Source organism: Pyxicephalus adspersus, chromosome 10 (genome assembly GCF_032062135.1).
Source record: "Pyxicephalus adspersus chromosome 10, UCB_Pads_2.0, whole genome shotgun sequence".
In the NCBI taxonomy this organism is placed as follows: domain Eukaryota; kingdom Metazoa; phylum Chordata; class Amphibia; order Anura; family Pyxicephalidae; genus Pyxicephalus; species Pyxicephalus adspersus.
The window spans coordinates 46,564,242-46,576,932 of NC_092867.1; the positions used below are offsets into that span (position 1 = coordinate 46,564,242).

Consider the following 12,691-nt stretch of genomic DNA (forward strand, 5'->3'; position numbering starts at 1 on the left):
CAGCCGCTCTTTCCGCTCCTCCAATGACCTCATCACACGCACGAATACAAGACTTCTCTAGAGCTGCTCCAACTCTCTGGAATGGTCTTCCTTGTCCTATTCAGCTTGCTCCTACTTTCTGCTCATTTAAAAGAGCACCTAAAACCCATTTTTTTCAAACTTGCCTACCCATTTTCTTTGGTATTTTAAATGCATTTCTACTTCCCACCGCTACATATCCCCCTCCTATTGTGTGTAAATTCCCCCACCTACTAGATTGTAAGCTCTTCGGGGCAGGGTCCTCTCCTCCTGTATCACTGTCTGTATTACTCTGTCATTTTCAACCTCTATTTAATGTACAGCGCTGCGTAATATGTTGGCGCTATATAAATCCTGTTTAATAATGATAATAATAATAATATTAATAACTAGTATTATGCAATATAGATAAAATAACTGGGGTCTGCCTGCAGCTCAAGGGAAGGACCTTATGCTTAATGCCAGAAAAACAAGACAGGGCTCAGCCTGAAGTTTGAGACAACCTCCCTGAGCTACCTAGAAATAGTAGAACATGTTGGAGTAACCTTTCAGGGTCCATCCAGGATCACCATAAAGGCAATAATTTTTCTTTACAGTAGCATCTGAGAGAAAAACTCACAGCCTGAACAAAATCTAGACAGGGGAAAACATTGATTTGGTGAACTAGGGCAGACAAAGCAATGAATGAACAATGTCTTGGTTAAAATGTAAGAAGGAATCTATCTTAGCAACTTAAGAAAGAAGGAAGCCCATGATCTTAATACCCTATGTAGGCTTAAACAGTTCTCTAAAGCAGAGGGGCAATACTTCAAAATGTTACCTCCCCGGGGTGATGGCATCAAAGAAAGGAGAGGAACTCAAACAGTTGTTTGTGAACAGGAGTCAAATAGTAGTTTGTGAGAAAACTAGATTCAGATCCCACACACAGTTACAATAGAATACATGGCTAGCTACATCAAGAAATGGGAGGCCAACAGTCCTTGAAATAAGATTGCAAGGACAGAGAGCTAAAACGTTTTCTTTATTTTAGAAAAATAGAAGAAAACTATGTTGAGAATGACACACACATACAGTGACTTGAATACAAGGCTGACAGACAGTTTGTGTCTGACTTTAAACAAAAAATCTCTAGTCTCTAATATTATAAAAATATCACAATGGTAGGCAGAAACCCTGTGATTATTGTCTTGGAGTTACATTACATGGTGTAGCTGGAGAACAGCATTATGCTATTCAAGGCAAACCCACTGCAACAATACTAGTTTTTTATTAACCAGCAGATATAGTGCCATATTTCAAGCATATTGTATGGCCCATTACAAGGCTGGGTATGGATATATGAAAACTGAGGATATTACCAACACATCTCCTCCTGCCAGAGCTCAGAAGATTCATTAATCAGCATTAGAATGGGACATGGAGGCACATTATGAAAACAGAGATGACTGAAGCAATTACTGTAATCCATTAACTCTCTGAGTAATGAGTGAGGCTAACTGACTGAATCACACCAATATGTTCAGCTCTTTGAGCGCCCATGCAAAATGGACTATTACACTGATAATACCCATTATGTGGATTACTTGCTGCAGAGCTGCCAGTGTCAAAGACAGTGAAAGTGATGGTCTCCATGCACCCTCCTTTGCTGTAATGTATGTCAGGGACAAATTGCCCTCTCAAACATGTGCCGATTAATAGTGTAATTAAAACCAGGAGGCAAGGTACAGGTTAAGTAAATTATAGGCACTCCTCTGCACATCAGACAATTCTCAGTGATAAACAGAAATATTTTGTAATGTGTAACATTAATGTAATGTACCACAGATAAAAACAGGGTATTCAGGCGAACCCAATGTAACTAGAAGATCTGTTATCGGAAGGGATGCTGTAAGAACAATTTTAAAAAATATCCATGAACTAGAAAAATTAAGTCTGAATCTGACTGGTTGCTATTGAATAATAAAGAAAGATCTTATGGAGACTTTCAAGTTGGAATTGATGCTGACATACAAAAATGAATGCAAATCTGTGTTTATTTACTCATACAGGTTACATGTAGCTTTAAAGAAAGCAGTGTAAATACATAATTGTTATCAGCCGCTTGTAGCCCACTACACAGCAGAGATCAAACTGGGAGAGGGAAAAGCAGCACAATAACAGTAACAGATAGATCTTAATAGTCTGCTGCTTCTCAATTTCTTGTCTTGCGTATGTATTTCATCTGTGTGCTAAACTGTTTGCCTCAGTCTAAATTTCAGCTTAAGTATATGAGTTTTATATAGATAAATATTATGATTTACTAAACAGATACCTTATACTTGCTTAATGTTGCAGGTCAAGTATACAGTACTATAGAGTACTATGTTAAGTCTTCTGCTAGGATGAAAAAAATACAAACATGGTAACAGAGATGCTGAAAAATGAACCTTTTTTTCTACGCTACATAAAACAGGTGCTAGGCATATAGTCATTAGGAAGATTGGCTGACCCTTACCTTCAGAAGGGACCATGTGACCTAGGACCCACACTTTGTAAATGCAACCCAATAAATCACCAGTAGCATTGTTCTTGTGAAGGGCATTTTACTCCAGCATTTCCTTATTTCTCTATGCAGGAGTTAACTTATTAGTTTATTCTCTGTTTGTTAAAAAAAAATAAAATACTCTACAGGCCCCCACATTCATACTCCCAACTATTCAGGATTTTTCAGGAAGTTTTAAACAAAGTCATGGGGTGGCATAGATTCTCGAGATGTCTGGAAACCTCATTCCTACACTCTCCTTTCAATGCCTGTGTAAACTTCACACAAACACATATTTTCCCTCCACTGCACTGAATAGCTACCTGCCCATTCTTTCCCCAGTGGCAAAATGTTCTGTCCCTCTTGACTACTGTGTGGTGGGAGTAGGGTAGAGCCTCCTTAAGAGAAGGACTCCAGTCCCAAACTGGAAGCAAGGAACACAGGTAGAAAATCTTAAATGTTCACAATCCCTCCCAATGCCTCTTTTGTGGGAAAGTCACCTGCACAGCTGGCATTCAGTGTATGGCTTTACCTCTGCACAGAGGATCTAAGCCTTTATTTATCTCCCACATTTTCTGTGCTGGGGGACAAAAATATTACCCTTGTCCTGTCACTACTGCCAAAGATCTCATCTTCCCCCTAACCCTGCACACTACGCCCGGTGCTATCCACTATTCTACACTGATCATATTAGCATGATTCCAAATTTGTTCCTGTGTTAAAATCATCCTGATGGGATCAATGTAAAATAGTGGATACCAGCAGATGTGATATGTATGGCTGGGCAATCTGTCAGATTGTCTAACCCAGTCAGAATTTTTTTACTTTAATTAGTGCATCAAAATTTAAGAGTGGGAACAAAAAAAACTTTATGGAACCCAGTACTGGGTGGAGGAAAATGTGAAATTTGATTGCTAGGAATTTTTGATGGAACACTGAAACAATGGTGATTATGCTTTACACAGTCCTGAGCCCTGAATTATATATATATGTTGTGTGTCAGAATTATTAACTAGTATTTATATAGTGTCGACATAATATGCAGCACTTTACAAAGTCCTTTGTCATATAACAATGGGGCTCACAATCTAATGTGTCTACTATTGTCATATGTCATTAACAGCTCAAGGACGGTTTTTGAGGAAAATCAATTAACTTAACCACATGTTTTTTTGGGATGGTAGAGGAAACCCACAAAAACCTTGTATATACTATGTTGTACGTTACAAGTCCTAACCCTTACACTATGTGCACTATATTTGCTGTGTACAGTAAATGCTATTAAGCAAGTTACATAGCCCTGTCAACTATACTGTATATGCTATAAAGTACAGTACAACAGTTCTAACTCCTGCAACATATATCACATGATGCATATTACACAGTCATGGCCCTTACACTATATATATATTATGGCAAAGTGAGATTTGCAGTCCTTTTTTTGCGTTTTTGAATTTCTTTCCAGTACTAAAAAGAATTAAATAGAAAAACAAATGAAGGAGCCTGCTATTAAACATACAGGCTTACTGTAAATTAAAACGATGTTAGAATTTAAAAAGCATAGCAACTTTAAAAATGCAGTGGGCTGGAGGTTACCTGACCAAAGAGTTGAAAACTATGAGGAAATATAGTAATTTTTAACAGTATAGATGTCCTTACTGGCAGTGTAATGTGACAGGGTCTAATATTTTACGTATAATAGTACAATAGTACCAGTGCATTCGTCTTAACAGAAATACACCTGCAATATACATTTATTTAAAAAAATGCTTTGTGTTTAATATGTATTTGGTTGTTGTGCAACATAGGCAAAAGAAAACATACCTAAAAGTTCCCCTCTCGACATCCTGGCCACTTAGTCTGACATGTATGCCTTCCTTCAGCAATGACCCGAATGCCATGTACTCAGCCAATGCCCAGTCTACTACGCAATTCTTTGTCATCTCCAATCTACTTTTCAAGATCCTGGAGAGACCTGAAAAAAGAAAAATTGAATTACTGTCAACATGACCTATTGGCTATTTTTATATGAGTTGTGGTATACCAAATTTGATTTGGGTAAATGTATTCAATGATCTTAAATTTTGCCTCTACTGCAATAATAAATGTATGATTTCAAAACAGATTCCCATTGACAACAAGACAGGGAGTGCGTGAGATGTCGTTAACTATTCTAAATTTCAGACAATTCATCAAAATGCTGTGTCATGTTGCACTAGAGCGTTCATCCTGACCGTAACACCGCACAGCAATCATCATACACACTGCCTGTGTTGCCATCTAGAGTCTTTGAGAGATAAAATACAAGCAACAATATCATCAACCACTGTGCTAATGATAAAGACAGAACAAGACAAGCTATAGAGCTTACATTGTTACTATAAAAAAGGTGGATTTTGCACTTCTCTCTATTATATAGACAGACAACCTTTGGTATTGTTATGATAGGAAGTAAAGGACAAAATTTAAAAAATTAAATGTAAAACTCAGTTATGGCTACGAGCTGGTAAAGAAATTGGATAGTTACATGGCCAAAATTTGTACAGATTAAAGATTGTAGAATCAGACACATACTGGCTGAGGATGGGAAGATGACACTAGTGCATTACCCAACTGTAACAAAGAAAGCAGTGTCGGTCTTCTGTATATGTCAGAATGGTATAAACCCCAAAAGTTGGCTGAAAAGGATTAAAATGTTTTTACCAGATAAGACTTTTCGCATGCATATTTCAAGTCATCTAACCATGTGTCTGGAGTTCAGCTTCCTATAACTTTTAATACGTGAGCACAAACTGTACAGTCTGCACCTGCCAATTGTTATGCAAAATCAGCAGCAACAGAAACCAATGAATGTGAAAATATCTAAAATACACATTGCTTGTTCAAAAAACAAAGTCACACTCTTTGACTGCCTTTAGCTGTGAAAATGGCACGTATTTGTCATGGCATCCTTTTAATAAGCTCATGCAATGTCATAACATTGAATTTTATTTAGAATTACATTATTGTTTCACCAACATCTTGGATTATTGATGGGAGAGTCAGACCACTGGGCAATACCTTCAACCATAACACTGCCCCACATAGGCTTGGATCATGCAATGTATTTCACAGACCTAGGGCTGTTATTATTTGGATATTTGGAAAATTTACAAATATAAGGAATACCAGTTATGCCTATTGTTGCCTAGCTGTTTTCCGGTGCTCTCTGATGCTAGCATATTGTTTGGGGAAACTCTACCAACTTCATGGATTGCCCTTGACTCTGTTTTGAATAAGTATGTTGAAATTAGATCTTATTTCATCTGTTTTGTCATTATTTTGAATTCACAATAAGAGTTAAATATAATGTATTCAATTACAGGTCTCATGTTTTCATCCTGAAGAAGCAGACATGCGGTTTCCGTGAAACACATACAATTTTACAAAGACCAAGTTGTCCTGTTTGCTATGAGCATTGTGGTTATGAATTATAAATATATGTTTTTAATCACATGTATTACTTATCTCTAATAATGCTTCTTTTCTATAAATAAAATTTAGGTTTGTATACTTGTTAAGAATTTTCGCCAGAAAAGTTTCAAAAAAAAATTTTCTTTGGTTTTGATTAATAGTTGTATTTGGGTATGTTGTCTTCAAGACCAATATGCTGGAAACTACCGTATGTAATATCCAAATTCCACTTCTCAGACCTTGCTATTTTAAAAAAGGTCTATATATATATCCTCTTCTCCTCCTGTATCACTGTCTGTAACTGTCTGTCATTAGCTACCCCTATTTTATGTACAGCGCTGCGTAATATGTTGGCGCTAAATAAATTCTGTTTATTAATAATATTAATATTAATAATAATTATAAAGGAGCCCCCAGCAAAGCGTCCCTCCTCCCACCACACACACACTTCCTCTAATGGTTTGATGACTATGATCTTCCTTGTTGCCAGGGGTCACATCTTCCCCCTGGGTTAGAAATTTTTATCTGGCCTGGCACTGTCATCCGAGGGAGTAAATGTATTGCTGAGGCTGAGTTGAGCATGCATGGCTCAGTGTACATCCTAACAATCCTAAGTCTTCCAGTAGGGTCACAAACAACAATAAAAACTTGACAGAGGGTTTCACCAATCAAAAACTAACAAGCTCACCCCCCATCCTATCCCAGCCCAGCCAATCAAGATGGCCAAAGATAGAAACAAGGACGAGAAGAAGGAAGAAGATGGTAGTGCCCACAACGGAACAGGAACTGGTGACTGTAAAAAGGGATAAGTGTTGCTTTAACCTCCTAGCCGTTAAGCCCGACCTTCGTACGGGCAAAAAAAAATGGCTAGGATGGTTAACCCCGAGTTTTTTCCCATCCTTACTTACCTGGTCCCGCTGTGCTCATCCAGCGTCATGTTCGTGTTCCAGCGTCGTCCTCCGTCGATCATCGTCCGCCGATCTCCCTCTCTAGCGTCGGGTGTCCTTCGTCGGGTGCCAGCGGGACCGGTAAGAAGCCGGCCAGCATCTTGTGTTCCGCCGGCTGGCATCTTGTGTTCCGCCGGCCGGCTTCTTACCTGGTCCCGCTGATCGTCCACGTCCTTCTTCTTCCAGCGCCGGATGATCTCTGAAGCGAGAAGCCGTCCGGCGGAGAAAAAAAAAACCGGACGGCTCCTCCCTGCGTGCGTGATGACGTCGGCGCGTGTGCAGGAAATTCAAATTGAAACTCATTCATTCATTTTGTATTGGATTCAATACAAACTCCTGTATTCAATCCAATACAAAATAATTCAAAAAATTACAAAGTATATAACTGGTAAATTCAAACTGTCATTTTGTATTGGATTGAATACAAACTCCCGTATCCAATCCAATACAAAAAATAAAATAAAAGTAAATAACTTGGAAATTCAAATTTATATTTTGTATTTGATTGGATACAAACTTGCGTATCCAATCCAATACAAAATAATATAAAATTAATACAAAGTACATAACTGGTAAATTCAAACGCTCATTTTGTATTGGATTGAATACAAACTCCCTATCCAATCCAATACAAAAAATAAAAAAAAATAAAATAAAAGTAAATAACTTGGAAATTCAAATTTATATTTTGTATTTGATTGGATACAAACTTGCGTATCCAATCCAATACAAAATAATATAAAATTAATACAAAGTACATAACTGGTAAATTCAAACGCTCATTTTGTATTGGATTGAATACAAACTCCCTATCCAATCCAATACAAAAAATAAAAAAAAATAAAATAAAAGTAAATAACTTGGAAATTCAAATTTATATTTTGTATTTGATTGGATACAAACTTGCGTATCCAATCCAATAAAAAAAAATATTTTAAAATTAATACAAAGTACATAACTGGTAAATTCAAACGCTCATTTTGTATTGGATTGAATACAAACTCCAGTATCCAATCCAATACAAAAAAATAAAATAAAAGTAAATACATTTTTTATATTCATATTATCTACTAGAACCCCTGTTCAGACATATTTCTGTAAGTTACAGGTCTACAATTTAAAAAAAAAATTTTCATGAAAAACAGTGGATCACTTTTGGTACAGAAATCTAGACCTCAGTGTAACGCTCAGGTGGTTAAGGAGGCCTGGTCAATACATGGTCACTTATATCCAAAAGCATTCCTATTAAAGAATAGTAACTAAACTTGTGTTTCTGGTGGCCTACATGTGCTGCTATCCTGCCATTGTATATACTTCACACTTTCAGGTGTGGTAAATACCTGCTTCCCTGTCAAACACAGCGGTTTCTGATGCTGGCTCATGTGTCATGACAGGATGTAGAAGCTGGTGGGAGAACCTGAAAGGTCTGTTGTATGTTTTTTTTGTTTTGTTTTTTTATGCAAGCAATAAACGTATCTGAATTTGATCCAATATCACCCTATTGAAATTTCTGTGGTGCCAAAACATAGGGAGTAGCATCCAGGTGTGCTTTACGACCGTGCAAGTATAGTGGTAAAGCAATAAGACTCATTAGTGTTTAATTTTTATAGCGCCATCATTTTATGTAGCACTTTACAAAGTCCATAGTCGGGTTACTAGTTGTCCCACAAAGGGGCTCACAATCTACCATGTACCAATGTCCCTACCATAGTCATATTTCATTGACAGTATAAGGTCAATTTTTGGGGGAAGCCATTTTCAATTTTGAATGAACCTAACTGCTGTTTGTCTTTATTCCAAAAAAAAAGAAAAAATTCTATTAATTTCAACTGTATAGCTGTATTGGTTCCTGAAGCTGTAAAAATATTACCAGAGGGCAAAAAGCCATTGGTGCCTATATTTTAAAAAGATCAATAAATCATATTTACATGTCTGAAATGACTGCAATGATCATAAAATGACTTGGTCATTAATTATATTGATACATTTCTGTCACAAGTTGTAGCTACATTTACATACCAGTATCTCTACACCGAAGAATATGCATTAGCATGTTACAACTACACATGTAACAAAACAAATAATAATGCAGAATTGTATTATTCTTATTCCAATTATTAATCTTAAAAAAAAACATTTGTTCATTACTTAGATCACAAATAAAATGTTAAAATGAAAGTATAATTCTACATAAGCTAAGGCTTCAAACTTAATCATAATACTGGTATGCTGTGTCATCTACCTTCCCTCTTCAATGTTCAATTTACATTTCACTACCACTAAAAGGCCACAGCTGTTAAAAGGTTCATAAACCTCAAGTATTTATAATTAATAGTATGTATTTCATTAAACAAACATGGAATGTGATCTTCAATGTATTACTTAATAAGCCTGAGGGAATTCTAAACAAACATGCACATTTTAATACGTTTATAATAGTAGAACATTAAAAACATTAGAGTTTAACTGCTAAAGTATATCAATGTGTGATAACGTATGTTTGTTTTAACACTTTGAGAAGGTCTTGATTAGAGCTCAAGTGCATACAGATAGAAAAGCCCAAACTAATGCACTTATGTATACATCATATAGGAAAGTATAGCTAAAGACTGCTACAAGACAGTCTAAACAACAACAACCATATCCAAGTACTATGTGATGCACAAGCCTCCAGACACTGCAACTCACAGGCCAATGTTTCTGCAGCAAGGGCGGTGTTACCAACCCAGAAGCATTGGGTGGACTGGGGGAGGCCAGGTGATGACCGACAAGCTAAAGATTTGTAAATCAGCAGTGAGAACAATGACAGACATACCCCTTGCAACGTTTTATCACACTGTAACACAAGCAGGTACACAGCCTACATGTAAATAGCAACACATTGCTCTGAATATAGGAGCAGTACAGCGTGGTTGCCACACCATTGCAAGACTTAAGCTAAATTAGGTATAATTTATTGGGAAGGTCAAGGTATTTGCAGGACAAAAACTGCAGGTACAGAAACACTTGAATTCCTCAGACCTCAGCGAGAAAAGGAAACATGGGAAACACTCCCAGTTTTCAAGATAAATGGTTTCTGACAGAACAGGAAGAGATAGGTAAGCCACCAAATGGGACATGGGTGGTAATAAAATATTACATTTCTGGTGGAGGATGAAGGTTAAGAATTTATAAAATGATTTGTACTGGGAGAAGTATTAATTATCATAACAGCGAAAGGGCTGAAGTTATTTTAAACAAATTTAGCCTTCTGTTGTTTTGATATTACTTTTTTCTCAATGGTTTAAAGCCCAGCCAGTCAGGTCCTGGGTTGGCCAAGCATAACAAAGTGCTAGTAGAACCTGCAATCTTAACAATAAAATGAAAAAATATATATGTGTGTAGTTTGTAAATATAATATATACACATACTAAATAAAAATATAAAAGGTTAAGGAAAAAGATTACATCAACTTACCTCCATGAATTTTAAAATTCTCCACTGGGACAGAGCTGGCAACATTGCCAATATGAGAAAGCATATCCTCAGGGATACCAGTTGGGGGGCAGGTCATGCTTTTGGGTTCTCCTTCTAATGTAAAAAATCCTGTAAAATTAGGAAAAATGTTACTCTTGTCACATTTATCAACAGTCCACCTTCCAAGGCACCAAGCAAATTTTTAGTTTACCTGGCCAAGGAGAGTCCAGCCAATGCTTGATGTTGAGAATTTTCTTGTCCTTTGACTGTGTATACGCTTCATCACAAATCTTGTCATACTTAGCAATCTCTTCCTGCATTGAATGACAATGTAATTTATTTAAACAAAAAAAAAATAACAATCAAAGAGTATGTTTCAGATTACAGATTATAATTATAGATATAGTATGCAACCAGTCAGACAAAAAGTTAGTGGATCTAATGGAGATTGTACAGTCAGAATGGATTCTGTGTGGTTAGCTGATAACACATTGCAATGCAATTGGACAATCTCCTTTAAATCTACCACTAACTAGGTACGGCTTGACTAGATATAAACTAAATGCATCATTTAGATCTACCCTTGCATTTACCATTTTGTAGAATTGATTGTAGAAACATAGATTGTACAATAGATTGTAGAAACATATATATATAAATATATAGTCAGCATAAGAGTCAGATCCTCTCTGGTATAGTGAGCTCTTTAATTCAAAGACATCATTATTGATGTCAAGATGACACCACACCAGATTACCCTATTTTAATGGCTCATAATTAATGTCAATGAGCTAATATAAGGACATACACACTGTATGACACAATGCTTTCAGGTGTTGCCATCAAACAAAAATTTCTTTACACAATTTGGGGATGTATGTAATGCAGAGTCTGTGTTTGTAAGTGCTTACTGTCAACTTGCAGATACTTGCCAAAGTCAGACTTTAAGTGGGTGGGATTGTAAAATCACTGCTGCACAGTCCTATGCACTAGCATATCTCCAAGTTCACACCATTTGTGATAAAAACATATGAGACAGCAGCATAATTTTGGACTTGATATGAGGCTTAAAGCAGCCTTTTAGCAATTCTAAACACCTAGGTATTACAACACACTTGTATTCACTTTTATTCAAAAAGAAAACTCTGCTCTCTATTTTACCCAAGGTATTGATGACTTGTTTTATTTTAGGTATTTATGACTTGTTTTATTTTACAACTGTCCACTTATGTTTATGTACACCTAAACATCAAACAACTTTTATTTTCTCCATTTTGTTCTGTTAAATACACCATAAAAAATGTTTTGTTGATACAACCAGGTAACTCGCAAAATGGTATGGTTATAGTGTACCTCAAACTCTTGCAGGGAAACGATGCCCTCATGGATTAGCCTGTCTGCATACTTCTTCAACACTGGGACCTGCTTGTGGATCTGTTTGTACATCAATGGCTGAGTGAACATAGGTTCGTCCATTTCATTATGACCACTACGGCGGTAGCAGACCTAAACAATATAAAAGCAGATGTAAACACATTTATTACAACAAGCACGATTGTATCAACAAGATGACAGTAAGTCAACATGATCTATTATTATTATTAGATTATGATGCATTTATGCTAAAAAAAAAAAGAAATACACTCGTTAGACTTTTGGAAATTGGAAAGGATTGACAAAAGAATGAACCATAGATGAACGAGCTGTACATACTGCCCTTTTCTGCTCTATGCAGACGGGAGGGGATAGAATGAGCAACCGGCACCCTCTTCACTTGTATTGCAGTTGTTCGTTGTTCATGGATCCACTGGGACAGATCAATGAATGATGTGTAAGGCCGCTGTACATCAGATATACAGTGTCAGATTGTACGTCAGATTCTCGTCCTAAATCAGCCTTGAGGCCTCGGACGAGAATCATCTGCCGTGTGTTTTTAACGGAGCTGTTGTAAGAATACCTAAGTAATAAATAGGTAATAATACTTAAATAATAAATAGTAAATTTGCTTTATATAGTGACTCCACCTTTTTTGTCATTACCTATGTTAAAAAACAATAACAAATAGAAGCAATGTAGCAGTTTTATAAGCATGCAAAATCCAACAAATATTATTTGATTTGAGGAAGTAGCACAAGCTGTTTACTAGCTGAAACAAGTACTGCAAAACGTGTTGGGTATTTTTAGGATCTGTTTGAAATCTACTATTATTGTATAGTAATAATTATGACCTGTATTTAAATGAATGTACAACAGTATTTATATTGAAACAGTTGTTACTCATTGTACATAAGACAGC

General features: G+C 36.3%; 1 protein-coding gene across 3 annotated transcripts in view; it reads right to left on the minus strand.

Annotated features, from left to right (window-relative positions):
• Positions 1 to 12,691, minus strand: part of OGDHL (oxoglutarate dehydrogenase L) — a 77,033-nt gene that overhangs the window by 23,006 nt on the left and 41,336 nt on the right. For all 3 annotated transcript variants that reach the window (XM_072425029.1, XM_072425031.1, XM_072425032.1), the window contains 4 exons: positions 11,749 to 11,901; positions 10,607 to 10,709; positions 10,396 to 10,524; positions 4,364 to 4,514 (listed from right to left, as the gene is read on the minus strand). In XM_072425029.1, the coding sequence (XP_072281130.1) occupies positions 4,364 to 4,514; positions 10,396 to 10,524; positions 10,607 to 10,709; positions 11,749 to 11,901 (536 nt within the window). The remainder of the gene's footprint in view (positions 1 to 4,363; positions 4,515 to 10,395; positions 10,525 to 10,606; positions 10,710 to 11,748; positions 11,902 to 12,691) is intronic.